Genomic DNA, 25,309 nt, shown 5'->3' with positions numbered 1-25,309 from the left:
CTCATCCTAGAAACAGTGAACTTCAAAAAAGATTATCAGGATTATTTTTTTCAAATCAAATAACAAGGCAAAAACTGGATTGCAAACTTCCATAACAAGTTCTAAGCTGCTCTTTAAAAAACGTTTTATCACTATTTTGCTTGTAATTGTTATTTGGATGACAGTCATGAAATAAAAGGTTTCCTTTAAATGCTTACTTTTCCTACTGAGAGTGGCAAATGGAATTTTTTATCAGGACGTATTATGAATAAGCTTGTCAAAAAGTGCACATCTCTATTTTATTAGATAGGCGTATGGATCATGTAATCAGTTTTCTGTTCAGCTTTTTGTTTTGGGTGTAAGTAGGTGAAAATGCATTTACTCAACAGATACAGGTCAGAATGAATGACAAATCATGATTTCCCATTTTAAATAATAATGCTTTCTGTGGGAATTTTTACTTTTTTCCTTTGCCAATAGAGACTCTAAATAAAGCATTCTTTTAATGATCTCTATTTCACAGATGCTGAATGTGGAATATGAAAAAAAATCCTTAATTATAGAAGAGCTGCATACTTCCATTGACCCCAATATTTTAAACCATAACTTTGAGCTACATCTTCCCAGTTGTCCCTTCCTTATATAAATGATTGTGCCCATTGTGGTTAATGACTGTTTCTAAATCAGAGACTTTTACTTTTAGGAGAGGATATTTACAATTTACCTTTATGTAATGGGAATAGAAGTCCCTACACTTTTAGGCGCCCTTGGGATTTGCCATTTAATTGGTGCTAGATGATCTCTACACATTTAGAGTGTCCTGTGCAAGAAAAGGATGTCCACATGAAACATATATTTAAAAGAGCAGCAAATGTAATAGCATTGATAAATTTGTATATCGCTTCTCAAAGTTATATATGAAACCTAAATTTATACTTAAAGCATGTAAATAATTATTTACATTAAAAAGCCCACAATCTGTTTTCTCTCAAAAGGTTTTAAGATAAAACAATTTCTTAAGAGGCTGAAATTTTTTAGGAAGAAATCAAAATGGTGTCTTGAGAGAACAAAGATACTATGTTATTTATTCACACCTGTGAAACCTCAAAAAAAATTAGGTATCTTTCTTCTATTTTAATTTTGTCATTTTTTAAAAGAAATGTTTTCTTATGAGTAAATTAAATATTCACTGTTAAATTTATTATGCAGGAAAGAATGCTGAAAAGCAGTCACACAGTGCATCCACAGACGCAAATACTATCTACAAATTGAAAGACTGTTAGACAGACATGAAGAACAGCAGAAACTAGGCATTATTTTTTTTCAGAAGCCTCTATTTATGTATTTAAATTAGAACTGAAATTTTTTAAAAGGGGGTATCAGAAGTTCAATATTGGCCAGGTATAGTGGCTTATGCCTATATTCCCAGCACTTTGGGAGTCTAAGGCAGGAGGATTGCTTGAGCCCAGGAGTTTGAGACTAGCCTGGGCAACATAGCAAGACACCCCTCTACAAAAATAAAAAATTTAAATTAGCCAGGTGAGGTGGTGCATGCAGCTACGCGGCAGGCTGAGGAAGGAAGATGGCTTGAGCCCAGGAGTTCAAGGCTGCAGTAAGCCGTAATCATGCCATTTCACTGCAGCCTGAGTGACAGAGTTAAACCCTGTCTCAAAATAAATAAGTAAATAAATACATAGAAAAGCAAAAAGAAAGGTTCAATATCAGGTATCAGTCATTTGTTTCCTTTACCTACTCTAAATGGGAATCATAAATATTACCTTTATTTATATCTGTCAGTAAATGTTAAAAAAAATCATTTCAACAAATAGATAACTTTCAACAAATTTTATCTTTCAGAAAGAAGGAAAAGTAGAAAACTTTACAATATATTTCACTCCGTAATACTTTTGTACCTTCTAGCATCATGAAATTTTTTAAAAAATTCATTTATAACTCATACACTGTCTTGAAATATGCTAATGTAGTTTCATGTTTCATATTGACTGGCCTTTCATTGCAGCTATTTGGATAGCTAACACTGAATGAATTCAGTATGAATTTAAGACACAGAAAAAGAAAGAATAATGCAGACGTATGAAAGTGTAAATCGACCTTGAATTTGAAACCACCAACATAAAATGATTGTTTGCTTGTCACTGCTGAAAATCTGCAGCATTTTACTTAACTCCTTTATGTCACATCGTGGGGAGCAAATTTTGAGTATTGATTATGATACATTACAAGCTGTTCACCTTGTGATTAGACTATAATTTTGATGGCAGCAGTTCACAGGCAGTGAAGAAAATTGAATGGACACTTTTGTACAAACAGCAGAAACTATGAGCACAAAGTGAACTCTAACTGTCAAGGATCAAGTTAGAATTTGTGAGAGAGGGAAATCATTTTTGAAAAAACATAAATGGATGAATAGGTAAATACAGAAAGAAGAGACACAGATAATATACAATGAATGACTGGTTGGGCAAAAAAGATAGACAAATGGAAAAAAGGAAGAAAGTAGAAAGGGAAAGAAGCAAAACAAAGTGAAGGGAAGGAGGGAAACGAGAATGAGAGTGAGGCAAGGGCTGGGGGTAGATGAAGAGAGAGTGTAGTGTGGAGGGAGAAGGAGGGAAAGCTGCCACAAAGAAAGGGTTTGTTTAAGACAAAAAGGTGTGTATTCACAGTATTTCTGACATGTGTACCTTCTATTGCACATTTTTAAGTGCCCTCAATAAGTTAAGTGTGTATAATAAAAAATAACATTGAAGAGTATTTACTTAAGCCCTACAGTTCTAAGATAGATGATCAAACTGCTCTCTGTACTTTAAGGGGAATGGATTCTGGAGTAGATATGTTAAATTATAAGCTATGGAAATGAAAAAAAAAGCAAATTATTTAGATAGCCACCGTTTGCATATATTCAATATATACACCAGAAAACAAGTCCAGAAACCCTGAACAGAAGAAATCAAATAAAAAATAGTTGAACAAATATTCACTTTTTTCTTCAGGTTCTATCTGGGATTGCCAAGATATTATTTACTTTTGTTTTCCTACTTTCCTCAATATAACATGATCACCCCTTCATAGAATGCATCCCTTGCCAAGAAACATAGCAAAATTTAAATAGTATGCAGATGAGAGATACTCACAGATAAGCATGTTTATATTGCAGAAAGAAAACAATTCTAAAGTACACAAGGTGGGACTGTGGGCAGTTCTGCCTATATTAGACACTGTAAACTACAGTGTTTACAGTTATAAACTATTAGTTTACAATGTCTAATCTTTTAAAAGCATGATTCCCTGAAATATTATGTGACAATCAAGTAACTTTAAACACTTGTTTAGTATTAAGAATCACTTTCTATACTCCTGTTGCTGCATCTGACTGTTATGCAAGCCTCAAAGGGAAGTATCTAAATGCAGTAACCTTAATTAGTTCAATTGTGCCTCTTAATTTATATGACATTTTTGCAAAACAGATGAAGTAACTCAAAAGACTGTAGTACTTGCAGTTTACCTGCACCATAAACCACACACACACACATGCACACATATTCATATTGTATACAGACCTTTATTTTTATGTTTGTGATAAAGCTTAGCTTTTTCCAAGACACAGACTAAAAATTCATTAATAAAATAGAAAATCTTAAATTCATAACCTATGCATTTCTGAACATTAACTACTAGCAATTACCATAAGAGAAATACAGGTGAATCACAGGAAGTTCTCTATTCATAATATCAGGGGTACATAAACAAGACAATATTTTATTATTGTAAATAAAATGACAATATTTTATTATTGTAAATAAAATAACAATATTTTATGTATTTGTTTATATATTAACAAAGCTTACATATATTAATGTACACATATATATAAATCTTTCAGACTAAAAGCACCAATAAGCAACATTTTAATCTTCCCCTTTGCCACAAGCCTGGGTGCAAAACCTATGATTAGATCAACACTTTAACTGTCTCTGATTTTAGAATTTCATGTAATTAAAATGGATTTGGACATAAAGATACCCGAAATCTGCATATTCATATTGGCTGATAATATCTGAAAGCTCTCTCTCTCTTTTTTAACCTACACTAAGCAGTTTAATAGCTTAATCTTAAGGATATCAGGCAAGCAATCATTTTGTGACAAAATATACCTTCAGAGGAATTAAGCCATTGTGAAATTATTCTAAATTATATCTATGTGAGGAAAAAATACTTAGATAAAAACATCAAATTATCTGCTTTTAAATTGTTGGGTTTTAATAGTCTCCCACAAATGTTACATAATTTAATTTTACAATGTGTTTTAATTGTATAATGTCACTATATCACAGGAGTGCATAGCCATTTCAATGATGCCCAAAATTATCATTTATAAGATAGAAAGTTGAAACCAAAATGTTATTAAAATCAACAAAGATTAACAAAGACTAAGTGCCTGAGTTGAACATAGTTATTGTGGAAAGCTCAGGGAAAAACACTTGTGGATTCTGATTCTGTAGTGTCCAAGCACAGGAAATATGCCTAGCAACCAGCCAAAAAAGTCTTACTTTGGAGAGAATCTACCTCTTTATTCTATTCTGTTTTGCTCTCAGGCAGAAATTTGTCACAAGTCAGAATTTTACACTTATTTTCCCTGTCTTCAGAGCACTACAAAAGTAATTTGTGACCACTTAGGGAAATTTTAGAGAGCATAAAAGGATTTCCTCCCCTGAGTTTCAGACTTACTTGGTGCTTTGGGAACTTACATATTTGTACACCTGAAAACGTGCATATAGTTTGCAGCACAAGAGTTTCCTATGTGCATCCAGTATTTGCCTCTGATTTTCTTTTCTATAATGATGAGATAAATGTCTGTGTCATAGACACTTAAAAACCAAAATCTATAAATCATGGCATCAATAAAGACAGTCTAAATTGTTGTGGCCAGGGGAAAGGGACATTTCAAAAAGTTATCTGTGCTTTATGATTGTCAACCAAATGGTCTTACTTCTGTTTTGTAAACAGATGTCAATAGAAATTGTGTTCTCCTATTACTGTGGTAGTTGGTATCATTTCTAACAACATCTTAATATTAGAGTTTTTCCAAGTAGACAACTCTATAAATGGACGTCCAGTTTTTATTTGTTCCCGTTATTCTTTTTTTGTTTCTAATTTACCTTCTTTCAACAATGTAAGCTTTCATAATATCTAATTAGCTGTCTTCCAAATCAGAGAGCAAGCACTCATCTCTATTTACGGTCTGCACAAGTGTTCTGTAGATTAATTCTACAGAATCTAAGCTAAGTACCCATCACAAATTCTTTATCTGTCTGCAAACCAAGCCAAGCCAAGACCTTTGGCTGGCAGTTCATGCTCAGTAATAGTTTTCTGTTAAGAGGCCTTAATGGTATAACAACAGCTTGATTTTATGGCCTTTTTCTTTCTTCAGCACATACACACAATTACACACACATGCATGTGCACACATTTTTCTATGACCACAACAAATTGCAATTTATCCCAATATATTCTAACATAGAGAAAACATCAATGCTAAAATAGAAATCTCATCAGAAAATGGTCCAACATACCTCTAATAAAATGGATTTTTCTTTCAGTGAGTTGACATAATTTACAACATCCTGTGAACTGACACTTTTCTAACATACACAATTCTTTCTTTTTTTGGCTATGTTGATTATTATTGACTTACTTTCTTTTCTGATCCTATAAAACCTTTACACTTGTTATAATAATAGAGTGAGCCATTCCATATAAATGGTACCTTAACAATCTATATTCATAAACATTATTATTTCCACTTATGACTTCTATGTCCCATTTACTTGTATATTGTTAAAAATGAATATTCTGTTCTCACTATCTGACTAAAAGGAGTAAAAATTTTGCTTTCAATATTATTTCTAGAGACAGTTCTGGATAAGTAAGTTGTCTCAAAATTATTTTTTCCTGTGTCAGATTTTTAAATGGGTATTTTATATTACAAATTTCCTGGAATTTTTTTCCTACTTCCAAGTTTTATTTTAACACCATTTTTAATAAGCTTGTTTTATCCTTTATGCAGGGAAGAACAGGGTTGTGTAAGAAAAAATGTTAATCGGAGAATCCATCCCTTGCTTAGCTAAGCTATTCTTCTTCTATAGCATTGTATTTCCCATGTGTCTCACTTGTGCACAGGGATACATGTTGTTTCTTAATCAAGTAACTGATATACAGATACACAGATATGGAATGTGTTTTGCTGCTTTTATTTTTTAATATAATGAGGAAAACATATCTTGTTATAATATGCTTATTTCATGAGGTTGCCTGTTAACATGTTGGCAGTGATATAATGAGGAAAAATTAGACATAGGACCTGAGGAAATAAAATTATTTTTTAAAAAATCAGCCCCATAAAGAATTATAAATTTAAAATATATCTCAAGTAATAAAAATACTATGAGAAAAAATGTATACATTTTGAGGAGTATACACTGCTAATCTGGCTTTCAGATTTCACTTTGTGAAGTGCCATTCTATCTGCTTTTGATAGCAGAGAGGACATTTTGAAGAGGAAGTTGTTATAATACTATCAAATAGTCAAACCACGGCAGCTTTGAAGTACCCATCCTCTAGCGTGCACCTGCATCGCACAATGCTTTTGAATGTATTGCCACGGCTGCATTCAGACACCAGAAATCACTGTCCTATATCATAAGCAAGTGAATCCAATCACAGCTGGGTATTTGGAGCTGTTTGGAGCATTTACACTTACTGTTCAATTTACCTGCACACCTTCAGGGATGGTTTTAAGTGTTTGTGACCCTTTGGACATAGTAAAATGTTTACCAGAGTGGAATTTTCTGGCGTATATATTGACCACACATAGATAGCGCTCTAAGGTGAACAGAACTTAAGACAAATTGAAATGAAATTTATGATAAGGAATAAATGCAAAACAGTATTTGATACGGAAGTGCTAGGACTACAAAACAATGAGAATGTAAACCATGCATTGGGAATTTATGGCACAAATATCATTTGTGTCCCATGGCATGCCACTGAGATCAACACTGAAAATTTAATCTGCCCCTTCCCTGAATTCCCTTCTGTAGGCACAGCCATCACCTGGGGCAGCGGCAGATGCTTGGAAGTAAAGGCACAGCTAAATGGAACCATCTTTTTCCTAACAGGTACCCTGAAGAGAACTGGCTGAAGCTCAATATTATACCACTAGAACAAGGTTTATATTCACTTTGAGAAAAGTATGCTTACAGAGACTTTCAAGGAAAAACAATACAATTCAAACGTCCCACCAGCATAAAGACAGCTCACATTTTGTGGGCACATTAGATGTGTGTAGTTCAGCAATTACTTTAAAGAAGTTACACACAATAATTTATAAGGTAAAAATGCATTACACACCTCCCCACACCTTGCCTAGGAATTGAAAGTTTTCAAGGAGGGGTATCTTGGGTAGAATGCTGTAGAATGAGTGTTTTGTTGCATACAGGTCTGTGGTAAATAAACCTAGGTCTATCTACTTCTAAAGTTCTGAAGTTTGTAAGACTATATCTCTTTACCGATGAGTTTAAACTTTGATTGGAAACTAAAAAGTAGAGTGAAACCAGCATATGGGAAATTATTCATGATCAGTTACATTTTGAACTATGTCATATGAACGTCAAGCAGCAGAAATACAGAGAAAAGCGTAGGTTGTAATATTGTGAAAGGCTTTATGCAAGAGGTGGTGCTTGATCTGTGATTCAAAGGCTGATCAGGGTTTCAACAGAGAGTGGAGAGCAGAGAGAGGGCGCTCCAGGTAAAGGATTAAGAAAAGAAACACACCTCACATGGGAATGTGCACTTCACAGGGCAGTAAGAGACCGGCTTTATAGGTCAAAGGACTTAAGCTGCAATGGCAACACTTGACATAACAATGTAGAGAAAATTTGCTAGGATCTGAAAAAAGAATGGAAAAGTTCTAAGTAAAAGACCAAATTTAATGCAGCAGGCAATGAAGCACTAGTATAAGTATTTAAGCAGTGTATCATATGTCTCAAAGATTCTTGAATTATTTCGGTGGTTGATTGGAAAGTCATCAGACACCATTTATGAAACTATAGAATTGGGATGAGCTATAGGGTAAATAGAATCCAAATCAGCATTATTTCTAAAAAGGGATATCTAGAGTTTTTGGCTCAAGCCAGAGTATCTCCAACAGACACAACAAGACCTGAATGATTCACTGGAATAGGCATTCCAGCCCCCAGACTCAGCTTTCATCTTTCATATCATCCTGCTTCTTCTAAAGAAAGTCTTAATGTGCATTTAAACTGGTATTTTATGTTACCAGCATAAATCTTGCATTTTTAAATTCTTCATTAGAAAAATATTTCTTTTTCCTACATCTGCTTTATCTTTCTTCCCTCTTCCTCTAATTTTCTGTTATCATTAACCAAACATAACATTTCATATGGTAAAGTATTTGAAATATTAAAGGATTATTTTAGAAAATCAGAAAATGGAGAGTCTGGAACAAAAGAGATTCGCTAGGTATTCAAAAGAGAGGTAAAAAATATATCAACAAAGCAAAGACAACAACAAAGAGTAAGATGGATGTTGAATCTCAGAACACTTTTCATATTTGATACACCATTGAAAAGGTTTTTGATACACCATATAAAGAACAATAAATTTTAAAAACTTCCAATTTTTTCCTAAATAAGCATTTATATTTTGTATGAAGATAATGTAGCAATTTTCCCATTGAATTATATATTACAGCATTACTCTGCATTCCTTATTATTTTTTATCTGTTTACCTGGAGACCCTAAAGTCCCTTGAAATCAAGATACTACAGTATATTCTTCAGCATTCCATTCCTTGAATATATGACACACTCAATGTACACTTCTGAATTTGAACAGATGCTTTAATTGATGGAAAGGATCATTAAATTAAAAGTTATCAAACACTACGGGTAACCTATAATGGGAACAACTACATACTTTATAAATTACTCATTTCAGTACCATTCATTTGTGAGATTATAATGTCAGTTTTCAGAATGATCCCAGGACCAAATGAAGTTGTACATAATAGCTGTCTATTGCTGTGAGATATGCATTGTTTACAGTAATATCAGATGTCTGTTAAAAACAATGTTTATATAGAAAATATAAAGTTATCTATTATTGAAAATACCATTTTAAATTATGAGATAAATCCTGCCTGACATATATTCTACTCGAACTTGGAGGTCAGAATAATCTCCCTTTAGGAAATTTTGGAAACCAGTGACACTGTTATTGAAATCAAAGCCTATATTTAAATAATCACCTCTTTATAATTTTAAATTATGGAAAACAGTGAGTATCCTGAAAACTACACCTCAGCACCTATAGGTTTCTTTCTTCTCTGCTACGTTTCTCTTTTGTTTTTTTCTTCTACTGCATTGCCGTGTCGAATGAGACACTTTTCTCTTTTAAGTGAGCTGTCTCTGTATCTTACACTTTAGCCAACAGCTATCATCAACATATGAATTAATTAATAAGACTTTGTAATTTTAGAGTCTTGAAAGAGTTAATGCAATTTCCGAAAGAACCTGATTTATATGCAGTGAGAAACCTATGCTCTGGCATGCAGTAGTTAGCAAAAGCTGTTTGGCTTACAAGGACAAATTTAAAATTCTAGCAACTTAAATAATACTGTGAATTTCAGACCCAAGACTGTTTAAGTATTCTACTATCCTTCATCTTTGGAGAGGATGTTTTCCTTATGCTTTTATTGCCTCTGTAAGCCAACCCCATCTCTGATAATGACACCATTTTTGATGACATGGATGAATACATCTAAGATTCAAGTCATCCTCCTAGCAAAGTGGTAATCCTGTAAGGAAGGTCAATGAAAACATGCCTATTAAACCAAACTCGTTGTAAGAAGCAAGCAAGAGAGTCTTATTAGTGTTTTCTCTCTGCCTGCTGTCTGATTGCTATTGGGATGTATATCTATTCACCAGTTTAAATCCTGTTGTTCATCTTGTTTCTAGCAGCTCTTATTTTCAATTGCTAGAAACAAGCAAACAGAATCAGGTGTCAGTTTTAGCACTCTCAGAAAACAGTTAATTCAGATGCAGTTCATCTTCTCTGGCTTATTATTTAGCAATCAACCTCTGCCAATAGGATATGGGAGTCCCAGAAGATAGATTTTTAAAGAATGTTTTTAATATTTTAATATTTTTAATGACATTCTAGTTTCCAGAAGCTATTTATTAAACTCACAGATTTCTACTTGGGATAGGTCTAAAGTTTCCTTTGTTAACTTAAATTAGGTGGGCATGTGTAGACGAACAGATCTGTGTCTTGCTCAGACAAGTATTTTCAAAAATACTATATTTTTGAAGAAAGAAGTAATACAAAAGGTTTTTTTAAAGATTCAAATGAGTGAGAAATATGTATGAAACTATACTACTCCATAAATGATTCTGCAACAGGTACTTATATAACAAAAATGTAAAAACTAAAGCTAAATACCCTCAATGTGTTCATGCATACGTGTATATGTGCATGCATGCACACACACAGAAAAATAATAAATATGTACTTGAATAAATACATACAAATGTCTCCTATGAAGTGGAATCTTTCTAAGAGGACAATTAAAATGATAGTTTCCAAAGGTAACTTTAGAATAAAATACAGGCATTTGGACCTAAACAATTCGGCCTTGATCTTACTCAAACAATACCCCTACCACTAAGCTGCTGAAACTGTGAATCTTATGGCTACTATAATTTTAAATAGTCAAAAATACCTATAAAGGGTAGGAAAGCAATGATAACTGCCATTTCAAATAAAGGCTGTTCTTGGAATTACCTCTCTAAAACCATTCTGTTCTTATTACCTGTAACTGTGCTATAAATTTATTGGAAGCTGATGTGTTTTATCCTCTACAATTGGTTCATCCCAAGAATAAAACTTTAAGTGAAATCAATGCACTCAATATCCATATTCTAAAGTAAATATACAGAAATGTTTCTTGTAATAGGTTTTACTGGCAATGACAAGCCATTTTTCTAGTAACAGCTTTAATGTTTTGTAATCATTAAAACACACTGAAGCATTGGAGAAATTGGTAGAAGAGGTCAGGAAATTTACATATTAAAAGAGAGGAGATGTGGCTCTTTAGATTATCCTGCTATGTAATCAAACTGAGGGGCAAAAAAGCTACTGGAGAGGGCTATTTCTGAATCACAGTAAAGATAAAAATGTGTTTTTAAAGAAAATGTTACCATGCATCATGCAGTATGGAGATAAAAAAGTGTCTAACAGTGATGTTTTAAATACTTTCTTATCTTGGAGAGTATTTTCTGCGATTCCATTGATAATCAGCCATACCCAGAGCAAAGAACAGACAGTAAGAGTGAAGTGCATTCCCAAAGGGTAATATTAACAAGAAAATAAATACAAATATATAAGCAATTATTTTATTTTCAGACTTTTAATCTGAATCCAATCTAAAAAGGAATTCATATTAATATAACAGAAGAACTAATTAAGACAGTCTTTCTTAATTCAAACATGCTATATTTGAGTTTTTCTTATTAATAATCTTTTCATTCAATCTTAGAAATAAGTGATTTTTTTGTTGCTACCAAAGGTATTTTCAAGGAGCCATTTAACAATTTTCATATTCATTATCAAAAATGGATGTATGATGAATTATTCAGTTTGGTGTTCTAAGACCTTCATAATCTAGCCAAAATAAATTTTTTAGGCAACTCTATTATTAAAAAAATAAATTTAAATTCAGGCAAGTCAGATTTTTACATTTGCTTTCACAGCAAATTTCTTTATAATGCTTAGGAAAATAGCAGTAATCTTCTAACTGGACCCTAAAATTCCTTTAGAAATATAATTCATAAGTCAATCAGAGAATGTGGACACTTCTATTGGACACATAATTGGGATCACAACATCTCTGCTGAAAGGAGAAAAAAGCTTGAATTTAAGTAAGTTTCACTCTAACCGTGAATGTGTACATTTTTAAGGTCCAGATGAGTTTTTGACTTGAGCTAAAGTTATCCAGTATTAAAATCCAAGGTCTACCCATAAGTGAACTACAATTAAACTATTTGATTTGACAAATTTCCAGTAATATATTTATTTTAAAGCTCATTCTTTAAATGATAAAAGTATTTACGATCACAAAGGAAACCTACCTGCTATTATTATAAAATGGAAAAATTATTAGGTTAGCAGTACTTAGTAAAAAGAAGCTTTCTATCTAGGCTTTTTTCTTATTGAGTATAGTTGTTTTATTACTAAAAATAAATATATCTGCACATAATTTTGCATAAAATCCCAAATATAAATAATGTATTGTTAGATTAATAATTTATTAAAAACTATACATCCAAAGATACATAACTCATTGATGTATTTATTACCTATAAAACACAAAGATTATATCTATATGAACTATTTGGGAGATAATTGAAACAAAAGTAAAAATATTATTATTCTGATTATTTTATAACATAGAGACAAAATGATTATGTTATAGTAATTTTATAATAATCAAAAATATATATGCAAAATTACATTCAGTAGCCTCAACAATTGTATTCTAAATTGAAGAGTTTTATAGTATATATTCAATAGAAAATATTAGCAAGCTTTGCTATCCTGATTATCTTGACACTTTGAGAAAATGTAAATTTAAAATGATAACTTCAAATTTGTCACATAATTATCACCCAAGGAATACAGCTAAAAAGAAAATGTACATATAGTTATGCATGCATTCTTCATACACATGATTAAAAAATTACATTCATATACCAGATGGAAATGAATAGAAGGGGCCTTGCCTAAAGACAACAATCTCTGAGAACCACTTAGTGGACATAAAATAAGGCTTAATTTACCTAACAACAGTTTCCAGTTTTCCTGGTGCTCAATCACAACACTAGCTCTGTGTTTCTTGTTGGTAAATGGCCATGGTTCTGCACAGGTGTACATGTGCCTGTGCATGTATGCACCAGTGAGCATTCACATACATTTGAGCAGGAAATGGATGTGAGATCAAGACAGAAATATATTGAGGAACACATGAAATAATGTATAAAAATTTACATTCTAAAATCCAAAATGATTATTGGTATAAATGATACCCTTGAATTTAATTTTTGCTGAATGAAAAAAAATAACACTTTTCCCAACTAATTAAAATTTAATCAATGTGAAATCACAGCTATTCAAGGGTAACAAGGAAGACTTTATATAGACCTTATATATGTGTGTGTGTGTGTGCATGCACATGCACATGGACACCCTTGTGTTTCAAACTTCTCACCTTTTTACCCCCAAATCAAGGACAGGTATAACTTTCCCAACTATAACCTTGTCTGTTTAAAGCTGTTCTATTTTTACTCCAGTTTCCATTCATTTCCATACAAGAAATAAAGCAACCTTGTCTCTTTCTCTGGCATGAATAAAGCAAGAAAAATTGCGATTCTTAGATTACTATAATATACATGTATGTTTTTCAAGCACAGCAACAACCTGATATAATCATTTTCTCCAGTAGCAAGTGTTTTTCTTAAGTAGTGATTAAACTATGCAGAAACCAATCAAATCTCTCAAAAGCATTCAAATGATTCACAGACTTGGATGATATCCAGACGTAGAATGGTATAATATGTTGAGCTAAAATTTCACCTGAGATAGGAATACTTTTTCCTGTTTTTTTACTTAATTTTTCCAGTTGTTTCAAATCTTAATGTGTTTTCCAAGATTATCTGAATCACATGTAAAGCATACTTAGAGATTGAAATATATTGCATAATTTATGGAGTTCCAGGGATTTAAATATTTAGCTTCATTAGCCATTATAATTTATATAATTTTGGTTCTGCCTTGCCTTTAGGAAACTATATGGGGCTGCTATGTAAAGGTTTTTTAAAGTATTGTGTAAAGAAGCCTTTAACGTATTTTCACAAAGTAACACTTAGCTAATATGATGTGTAATTGAGTCCAAAAGGAAAGAGGAATTTGGGGACTCAGTTTCTCAGGTGAAACACAGTTATTCAGGTGGCAACAGTGAAGCAGATTGCATCTACACCAACAACTTACACCAAAAGAAAATAATCAAGTTTTTCTTTCCTGTACAGCCCACTTTCCATTCCATCAGTTTATTCTACACTATCTCCTAAGTGAAATTAATATAAATGGTAGAATTTTCAAAATATGAAATAATTAAGATTTGGCCCACTTAAACTCACTTAAGAATAACAAATATTAAAAACCTGGTGTAAGACTAGATTCTTGTTTCAACCGTTAACACTATACAGCTTTTCCGGAAATACTAAGAGCATTAATGCAGAAACAATAAAGAAAATTACTCACTTACTATGCTATTTTCCTTTAAAGAAATAAAGTCCACATGTTCTGCCTTGCAAATGTATAGTTTTATGAGTGCTATCATCTAACAAGTAAAATTTGGATCACAGAGAAGAAAGCTAGCAGATGAAGAAATTGCTCACCTGGAGGAAGCAGATCAACAGACTGAAGTCTACTTGTGATGGTGTGTAGGGTGAGGATAGCAAAGGAAAGCAAAGTCGGGAATGCTTGAAAAATAAAATATTTTTAGTTAACAAATAGAAAAAACCAAGTAGGAAAAAGGGCCAACTGAATTATGAATCCTTCTCTATTGATTTTAACTTTTATATTAAAATTCTTTAGAATGATCAATATCTAAAAGATATGGTCATTGATATTTCCCCAGCTACATAAGACTTAGTCTTATTGGAAGAAAATTACTTTTCTGGGGGTATTTAAGTTTAGATGAGATGAAAACAGTGCAAAGTAACCAGATGTATTCCTAGGTCCATGGAAGAAATACACTCATGATGATGATGCATTCATTAATCTTAAATAAAATAATTTTCTGCAATAGTGGATAGAAGACGTGAACAAGCAGGCCCCAAAAATTAAAGTCACAAACTATTCTATAACATCCCTAGTTACCAAGGTTTTAATAAAAATGTGTACTGCATCTTAATATTAGTTATACAATATATGCTGTCTAGAACTTGAAACAAGACACTATTTGTAATTTAGCCCTTTACTCAGTCACCTAATTTAAGAATGTACTGACTTTAGCAATGAGAAATATATATATATATTTTTTATACATATATATATCTCTGTAACATCTTCTATTTTTTTGTTACCTAACATGAAACATGTATGTAATACAAAATTAAGAAAATGCTGTGGTATATTCTTGCTTTTGTTTTTGTTTTGCTTTTTATGATCCTCTAACTTAGATATATTATGTACATGTATATTTGATCTACTTCTTAGACTAAAACAAAAAAAGAATATTTTGTTCTGCATTAATGTTATTGAAATGCACAGTGAATATGAGAAATCAATCGCTGCCTTAAAGTCTTGCCAAAAAAAAATGCCTGTTGGTGAGTAAGAGTAACTTTATTTTTAAAATAGTCTCATTTTCTGAGATTCAACCTTTATTCAACATCTGTTGTTTGCCCCTCCCCTGGAAAATAATTATGTAGGATTCCAAGGTAAAACAGGTTGAACAATTAATAACAGGCAGCTCAAATGGTTTTTTTCTCACTGTTGCCCTGGGGATATTTCTTTCATTCTTTTCTTTTTCCCCTGGCTTTGTGTTTAATTTGTGTGTGTTTCTGTCCTATTTTTAAAGTATACCCTCACAACAGATGGAAATACCTGAAAATAAGTCTGCCTCACGCACATGTTTAAATGATGACTATTGTAATATTTAACAGAGTAAAGAGAATACAGAATATACTGAATGTTTGTTTAGAGAAAAAGAATAATCTAGAAATTACCTTGTTATTATGTTTGTCTTGACATTCTGAAAAAGCACTAGTTCTTGCCAAATATATATTAAAAAAGTTCAAAGTCTAGGACCTTCATATATTCTTACTTTGTTACCAAACTCATTTGTCTTTTCGGCATATAACATGACCCTCTTAGATTTTTAATGGTACCAACAATAAGGCTTTTCAATATCCATTAACCATTTTACTATGTAGAAAGCACTTTACATTTACTTGATAATAATCCAAACTCAGTAGTCAATATCTAATGTATTTTAGATACATTCAAAATATGTCATATATTTTTAAAATAATATAAGCAGAGTCACATAAAGTACACAACTCCTTTAATCAGAAAAATTGATCTCATCCAAGTTGAAGAAAAAACAGCTATAGGCTGTGTACTTGATTGGATACTGCCCCCCACCCCAAAATGTATGTCAACCCAGAACATCAGAATATGACCTTATTTGGAAATAGGGTCTCTGCAGATGTAATTACTTAAGATGAGGTCATACTGGAATAGAGTTGGCCTTAATCCAAAGACTTGTGTCCTTGTAAGAAGAGAAAACAGAGACACAGAGACAGTCACACAGGGAGAACATCATGGGACCATAGACACAGAGATTGAAGTGTGTGTCTAAGATTGCTGGCAATTACCAGAGTCAAGGAAGGGTCCTCTCCTAGAACTATAAGACAGAGCATGGTCCTCCTTATACCTTGATGTTGGACTTCTAGCCACCAGAACTATGAGATAATAAATTTCTGTCATTTTTAGCCACACAGTTTGCAGTACTTCGTTATAGCAGCCCTAGAAAACCATTACTAATTTTGCTACTGTGAAGTGAGGTGCTGCTGTAAAAAATATCTAAAAATGTAGAAGTGGCTTTAGAATTCTGCCATGGGTAGAAGCTAAAAGATCTTTGAGGTGTTTGGTAGAAAAAGCCTATATTGTTTTGAATATACTATTGAAGGAAATAATGACATTAAAGTTGATTCTGCTGGGGGCTCAGAAAGAAGCAAAGGAAAATCTACAGATAAAGCTTTTATTATGAACACACACACACACACACACACACACACACACACACGGTCATATATCACAAACAAAGCTACAGAGAAAGTTTTTTTATGACATACGTATATAGTCATAAATGCAAATGGTCTCAAATGGAAATGTTTTTGGACACTGAAAGTAAGACAATCCTTGTTATAAAGTGGCAGAAAACTTTGCCAAATTGTGATCTACTACTAAGTAGAAGGTAGAACTTGTAAGTGATGAACTTGGATTCTTAGCTCAGATCTCCAAGCTAAGTGTGATGTGTGTGGTGTGGTTACTTCTTGATGCTTATATTAGCTAGGTGCAAAAGTACTTGAGTTTTTGGCAATTTCTTTAACAAAAACCGCAATTACTTTTGTAATTGAGAAAATTACATAATTAAGAAAATGAAAATTGAGAAAATTAATTAGAGGAAAAGAGAATAATTGAGGAATGAACTCTTAAGGAAAATGGAAGCAGCACTTGATTTGGAAAATTCTCAACTGCCAATCAGATAGCATGCTTTGGAAACAGAGCCAAGGATGTGGCTCAACAACCATTTGCTAAAAAGATTAAGCAAGTGACTTATGGATCCAATCCACCACTTCAACAGTGGTTAGGATTAGAGATGGAGTTACTGAGGAAGGATCTATAGAGAACTATCTTGTCTATTGCTCATCCTGTCAACACAGAAGATGAACAAAGTTTTTGAGAATTTTATACTAGCAGAAACATTGCCAACTTGGACTGAAAAGGACAGAGATGGGATGAAATGAAGAATAAACCATCATGGAGAGCATGGCTCTGCTAAACCTTGATTTTGTACTTCTAGTCTCCAGAACCATGAGAAAATAAATTTCTCTTGTTTTAAGCCACTCAGTTAGTGGTACTTTGTTATAGCAGCCCTAGGAAACTAATCCAGGCTGTTGAAAAAGAAACTTCAAAATATAAAATGCCTACATAGCAATAAAAACACTGCTGCTGATAATGACAATGGAGTAAATTAAAAAGTAGACTGTGGAAAGATAAAACAAGACTGAAATGACAAAATTAAATATTTGTCTTCCATATTATGGTTCACAAATAAACAATCTGGCAAAATATGTAAGTACATATGCCAGTAAAATTGATGCTGCTGACTGTAAGATTCAATTGACAGCACCCAAGAAACACATCTGTAATTGTTCCAAATCATACGAAATACTTTGAAACAAATATTTTCTTAAAATGTCTACAAATTAATCACTATTTTTGCTTTTTTTTCAGTTTTGTGTTTTAATATTTACATTTCCTGGATTTCATGTAGAAGTAATCTGATGCTTTTTCTCTGACACCTATTGAAAGGTAAGGGTATTTTTTTTTTTTTTTTAAGACGGAGTTTTTCTCCTGTTGCTCAGGCTGGAATTCAATGGCTCAATCTCGGCTCACCGCAACCTCTGCCTCCTGGGTTCAAGTGATTCTCCTGCCTCAGCCTCCCAAGTAGCTGGGATTACAGGCATGTGCCACCACACCCAGCTAATTTTGTATTTTTAGTAGAGACAGGGTTTCTCCATGTGGGCCAGGCTGCTCTTGAACTCCAGACCTCAGGTGATCCGCCCGCCTCGGCCTCCCAAAGTCCTGGGATTATAGGGGTGAGCCACTGTGCCTACCCTATTTTTGCTTATTTTTTAAAACTGATGAAGCTTCTCTTTTCAGTTTGCGTACTGTGTTTGATTTCTAGGTATAGTATATCAGATGTTTGGTATCATCTCCAGGGATAAATTTACTTAAAATTTCCATATATACTAGTGAGTTATTAAATGAAATGTGTGACAATACATGTGCACAAAATGTGCACATATGAGTATGGGTATTTGGATTCATGATCAAAAGAGATCTTCTTCTGTAAGGAGAATACATGTCTTTATATTTGTAAATATAGCTCCATATACATGCATGTTCTTAGTCAGATACTTAATATGGATAATATGAATGGATGATGCCAACAGCTGATACTCTGCATTGTTTCAGACAATATATAATTTTCCTACTTTTCTAGAAAATGAAAACTTAAACATTAAAAATATTTCATATTTATACATTTATTAAAAGGCATTGATTATATTTTTGTTAAGATAAAAAAGGCAGAAATACATTTTCCTTAAGAAATATTATGCTAAATTTCACTAAAATATACTATATATTAGCAATATGGGTTATTAGCAAAGGCATTTCTCAATTTAGTACAAATGCACATATTTTGTTTCTTTTGGGTTTTATATCTATATTAATATTCAGTCATATTTTCTCTCTAAGGCATTCTATTTCATGAAATAAATGTTGTGGAGGAGGAGAAGAGTAAATGTCAAGTAGCTTTAAAAAGAAATTGAGTCAAACTTTATAAATGATTGGTTGTGGGATGCTAAAGAAATTCTACATTACGTATATATACATATACATAATATACATATATACATACACATATACACATGATATAATGTATATGTACTTATAATATTCACATGTCCTTAGCAAGTGCAGATCCTACAAATCAATCTATCCAAGTTACATAACATACCTCAAAGTGATTAAACCTAATGGTGTGTGAAAACTGACAAGAGTATCTTACACACAAATGCAATAAAATATCTCATCGTTTTGTGATATTGTTCAAAGTAGAATGTTTCCGCCATGTTATTTCAATTTCTTTAAATGAAAAATCAATACATGTTTTATTGTAGCATAGCAAATTATCCCTTGTCACTGTTTCAAATAATGGCTTCCAATTACTGTGCCCACATCTTAGGTTTCAGAGTTTCAGTAGTTTTTTTTTTTTTGGATAGAGATTTGAGTCAGCAAGCTGGGCTTTACAATAGGGAATAGCTATTAAATTAAAATCATTCCTAATATTTATCTATCAATCATTATGATGACTCAGAAATATAATGCAAAATTAGATTTAAAAAATGGTTTATATTATCAGAATTATAATCAAAGGGAAAAACGCTCGATAGACTTTTGCTTTTCTACAAAATTTCTGCTGCCTACTAGACTGTTTTAGAAAGCAGATTTTGTGATCTGTAATGCCTACCAAAAAGTCATGAAGACATAATAAGCCATGTAATCATCATTATCCTTGACAATGGCTACAAAGAAGAGAGAAATCATTTAAACCATTTCACTTTGATGTCAAAACAAAATGGCACACTGACAGGTACAGCTGGGTTGTGATTAAATTTCAGAGACTAAAAACCTATATAGCTGAATTCTTATTCATTTTAGTCTTGAAATCAGAGAACAGGTATCTAAGAGTATAAAAATATCCAACCAAGTCAGGAATAAATCTTATCTTAAATTTTTTTCTGTGACTTTCTCTAGCTCAACAATAGTAGCAACAGCAGTAAAAATAAAAGGATAAGTCAACATTCTGATTATGACAGAAAACAAACATCACTGGTAGACTATACAATCAAAAAGACTGAGCCTATGTGTATTCTACAACTGAAAATAAATTATTTTATGAAAGTTTATTCTTTATTTTGACTTTTGGAATTCAAAGAAAAATTTTACTACATTAAAAAGGTCATAATTAAGTAGATTCCTAGTTTAGTTTACAAAAACATGCTAAACTCATAGGGTGGCTGAACTACAGTACTAAATACAATGCTAAGAATACTAGCTCAGAAATTAGAAGTTTATTCAGTTAGTAATATTTAAATGCATAGTACCCAATTATTAGCTATATTCAACATGCTGTGCAATTGTTCTAAAAAAGAGAATACTAACTCAGGCTAATTAATTTGAGTTATAGTAATTAATCTGAAGTCTTTGAACAGAACAATAAAACATAATAGAAAGTGCAGGAGAAAAAGAGCTAGTTTCCTCCTTCGGGGACATAGACATGATTTTATGAAGATGCATGAAAGAAGAGTTTGTTTTACTCCAATCTCCTTTTGCTCGCTCCTCCTTATCTTTCCTCCACTATACACTTTCTTGCATCCCTAAATTTATTAGACTTTCTTTGTTAACCTAATTGGGAAATAATCACCTTTACTTATTTACTACCCCTAGAAGTTCTTTATGCACCCCAAATTATCTATAAGTTTTCCTCTCTCAAAAAAATTTTTTGAATGCCAAGCAGTTCATATCTGGTGCTTGTTAGGCCTAAAAGCAAGCTGATTAAATTATATTCAAAGTCATGTGGCTTAAAAAACCCATAACCTCAAATTTTAGAGAAAAAGAAGATGCCTTTTATGGACTTCTAAATTCTTATCTTGGCAAAAAACAATGTGTCATTAAAAAGTGGGGAACATTTACAGAAGCCAGTTAACTCCATCACTTGTGAAATTTTAATAAAAGTAAACTGGTGATATAAAAATGAAAACAAGACAGAACACACATATGCACATGTGCACATGCAAACACCACACACACAACACAGTTACAAACACTTACATACTTTTGCAGAGAGATAGGCAGAAAGGTCAGAATCAGCTGGAGCCTGCCAGCATCTTTAACTGTGCCTCCTTCTAATAGCTATTTTTTCTAACCACTTTTTGAACTCATCGTCGCAGCAGTTCAGAATGTGACAAAGACAATAAGAGCAGGACAGTGTTCTCCTATGGGTCTATGTGGGTCATTTATAGTCAGAGACTGGCTGTCTTGCCACATGCAGTTGCGTGTCATACTGCTGAGCTCTTTCAGTACTTGGAGAGCACAGTGGAGGCAAAGGGAGAGTATATCTACTATCCTTTGACTCTAGCTGCCTGCTTTGTTTGAGGAGTTGAGAATTTCAACTGGAATATGTGGATTACTGCAAATATAAATGATGTCTGGCAGTTAGAACATTGGGGAAGGGAAGGGGTTGAATTTGGCAACCCTGCACAGCTGGATTTAAAGTTTTACTGTAGGTGTTCTAGAGCAAATCTCTTATGTTCTATATTATTTCACTCCCTCCTCTGTAAAATGGGGATATCCTCACAGGGCTTCTGTGGGGGCTAAGTGAATACATGTATGCAAAGCACTCAGTGAATGCTACTATTAGGTTATGATGCCAAGTAGGGCTCGGTGGGCAAATCAAGCAAAGTACAATATAATTCAGGCACAAACTCTGTTTAGACATGGAGCCTTTTGCAAGTGAAAGCCATTTATTTTGAAGCTACGTTTTGGTATCAAAAAGAAAAACAGGCTGGGCATGGTGGCTCATGCCTGTATTCTCAGCACTTTGGGAGGCCGAGGCGGTGGATCACCAGAGGTCAGGAGCTCGAGACCATCCTGGCCAACATGATGAAACCCCGTCTCTACTAAAAATACAAAAATTAACTGGGCCTGGTGGCACGTCCCTGTAATCCCAGCTACTCGGGAGACTGAGGCAGAAGAATCGCTTGAACCTGGGAGACAGAGGTTGCAGTGAGCCGAGATCATGCCACTGCACTCCAGCCTGGGCGACAGAGCAAGACTCCATCCAAAAAAAAACCCGTACAGTTATTGTTGTTGCTGTTGTTTTTAATACACTTAAAAACTTTAATACACTTAAAATAAAACTTCTCACTCAAAATTTAAATATGTAATAAAACAAATACACAAAACTTTTGAGGATGGAATTCATTTACATTTGAAGCAAAAATGTTATAAATATATTATTTTTTACTTCTATGTCATTTCTGTAATAAATAGAATCAGAATTTTAGAACCACTGGTCACCTATCACCATACTTCTCTAATAGGGGACTAGGTTCAGGATACATAAAACTGAAAACAAACCTGGCACATTTTTTCTGAAGAATAAAATCACTAGATGAAAAATAATTGTAAGCATTACTTCTCTATTAAAAAATATTGAAATTATAAGACATAAAGCAAAATCATGGGTGTCTTAAATTTAAAATATCAGAATCAAATACTTCTAGCAGTTGTTGGAAGGCCCACAAGTATGTATTTACTCTTTTCTGCCTTTAGAAATCCTTTAGTAGAAAATTCTGAGAAATATCAAAGGGATTTGACCAGGGCCCCACAAAAATTAGAAGCAGAACAAATTTTAGAACAGTATCTCATATCTACCGTACACGTTATTTTCCCATCACTTTTTGCTTCACTTCTACAGGTTATGTTAAAAAACAAACAGACAAACAAACAAACGGGGGAGATACAAAGTAGCACTGTGACAATGTAGTTTGATAAACTGTGAAAGATAATGCTAGCTTTTGCCTTTGATTTTTTTGGTAAACTAAACTTCATTTTAAAAAATTCTTTTTTATGAGTCTCAATACTGGAAGAAAATAATAAGGAAGGTTTATTTTTAGTCTAAACATCTAGTTATTATTTACACATTGCTTATTGATACTCAAAAAATGGTGACTCAAAAGAAGGACATTATTGTTGCTGTTATTATTATATTATTATTGTTACTGAGATGGGGTTTTCCTGTGTTGCCCAGGCTGGTCTCGAATTCCTGGGCTCATTGTTCCTCCTGCCTCAACCTCCAAAGTAGTTGGGATTACAAGCACAAATTACCAGGCCTGGCTTAAAACACATCTTATTTACCTGTTAATTGAACACTGCGAAAATAACCCTATTTCAGAAGTGTTTGTTCTGAATTTTTATAGTCTAGTCTAGTTCAGATTTTAATGTGCATGACTGACTGCTCACCTACAGAATGACAGTCACATTAATATATTTACTTTATATTTTTCCGAAGACAAATGCCTTTGGACAATATCAACATAATTTCAAACAAAAGAAAGAATATATTTACTCCCACCATTAGGCTTCTTTAATCCCTCAAAACAAATGTATCCATCTAAGCTTCTTCCCTTGCAGCTACTGTTCATTAGCATACATAATCTTTGTGTAGTTGGTCAAGAGATCGAGACCATCCTGACCAACATGATGAAACCCCGTCTCTACTAAAAATACAAAAATTAGCTGGGCATGGTGGCACGCGCCTGTAGTCCCAGCTAGTCAGAAAGTTGAGGCAGGAGAATCGCTTGTAGCCGGGAGGCAGAGGTTGCAGTGAGCCAAGATCACGCCACTGCAATCCAGCCTGGCGATAGAGCAAGACTTGGTCTCAAAAAAAAAAAAAAAAAAAAAAAAGAGAGAGAGAGATGTAATTATGTGTGATAGTTTATATTTTAGGGAGGTGAGGAATGTTAGGTATCATAAAATAAAATATGTTTATTTTTCAGGTAAGAAAATTGAAGTCCAGGAAACTTAGGGGCAAAATAAGAATTATTCACCTGATGCCAACTCTAGTCTCTTCCCACACTTCATGTATCTCTATATTTTTCTTTTTATATTTCTTTGTGGTAGTTACTCATAACAGGTTGACCACATAATGTGTTGACCAAACCACGGCAATTTTGAAAGTGATAGGAGCTGCTATTAATAATTATGACAGAAGAATATGTATAAACAGAGATTTTTCTGAGTAAACCATGACATAAGATATCCCTACTCATAAGGCAAGGAAAGATCAAGTTTAGTATCCTTTGTTTTGTTCTGAAGAGGTCATTTTAAAAAGTAAAACAAATAAAAATTTCATTGGGTTGAATAATTTTAACATTTTTTTCCTGGAAAAGAATATAAATTTTAAATATTTTAAAATTTTAAAATAGTTGTATATTTATTGACTGAAGATTCCTTCGATGTACATGAAAAAATGTGGTAGAAGATCTTTATCATTTTTGAGAGAAACCATAGGTACCACAAAGAACAGAAATAGGGAAATGTTAAGAATATCCATATAAAATATTAAGCTAATCAAAAAACTTTAAACCAAATTAAGAGTTATAAAAGAAGCAATAAAAACATGCCTTGTAAAAAAAAGAATCTTATATATAAAGGAGCTAGTAAAGAACAATAGGTAAAAACAAAAGAAGGATAAAAAGGCATGAGGATCCAGAATGAAAATGCAAGTATGCAAAGAGACTGTGCAAATTAATCATACAAAACAAGAGAGAGAAATGTAATGTGCAAATTTGATGAAAGAATTCTGGTGCCGCTCACTTGAGTAATCAAAGAATGACAGATCAATAATTAAAATTATAAAGATAGCTGGGAGAATAGTTTCTTAGGAATTCAGGAAATTAAAAGAAACTTTCACCTTTTTAAATTTAGGGATATAAAAACAAAGATATGAATTATTTCACACACATGAACACATACACACTTTAAAAACACAAATCAATGAAACGAAACTAGGTATGAACTTTCTAATATCTCTTTTGACAAAACATCAATGCCTACAAGGGAATGCATACATATTAAAATACTACAAGCTGAAACCATCGAGATGTACCATGGCTGGTAATTATCTAGGACACTAAAGATCCTGGAAAAAGTTAATCTAATAAAACTGCCGTTATCTCTAATACTTCAGATCTATGCCTTGAGCTAAACAGTTGTCAAAATGGAGCTCTGTTTACATATAACTGAATCA

At 32.8% G+C, this 25,309-nt stretch overlaps 1 protein-coding gene across 6 annotated transcripts in view; it reads right to left on the bottom strand.

The window, feature by feature from the left end:
• PCDH17 (protocadherin 17) overlaps positions 1-25,309 on the bottom strand; it is a 99,279-nt gene that overhangs the window by 5,028 nt on the left and 68,942 nt on the right. For 3 of the 6 annotated variants that reach the window (XM_063595784.1, XM_063595783.1, XM_008950659.6), the window contains one exon: positions 14,532-14,615. The exons of the other annotated variants lie outside the window; for them this stretch is intronic. In XM_063595784.1, coding sequence (XP_063451854.1) covers positions 14,532-14,615 — 84 coding nt within the window. The remainder of the gene's footprint in view (positions 1-14,531; positions 14,616-25,309) is intronic. 6 annotated transcript variants of the gene reach the window in all.

Source organism: Pan paniscus, chromosome 14, assembly GCF_029289425.2.
Source record: "Pan paniscus chromosome 14, NHGRI_mPanPan1-v2.0_pri, whole genome shotgun sequence".
NCBI classification, from domain to species: Eukaryota; Metazoa; Chordata; class Mammalia; order Primates; family Hominidae; genus Pan; species Pan paniscus.
This window is presented reverse-complemented; position numbering and strand designations above follow the sequence as displayed.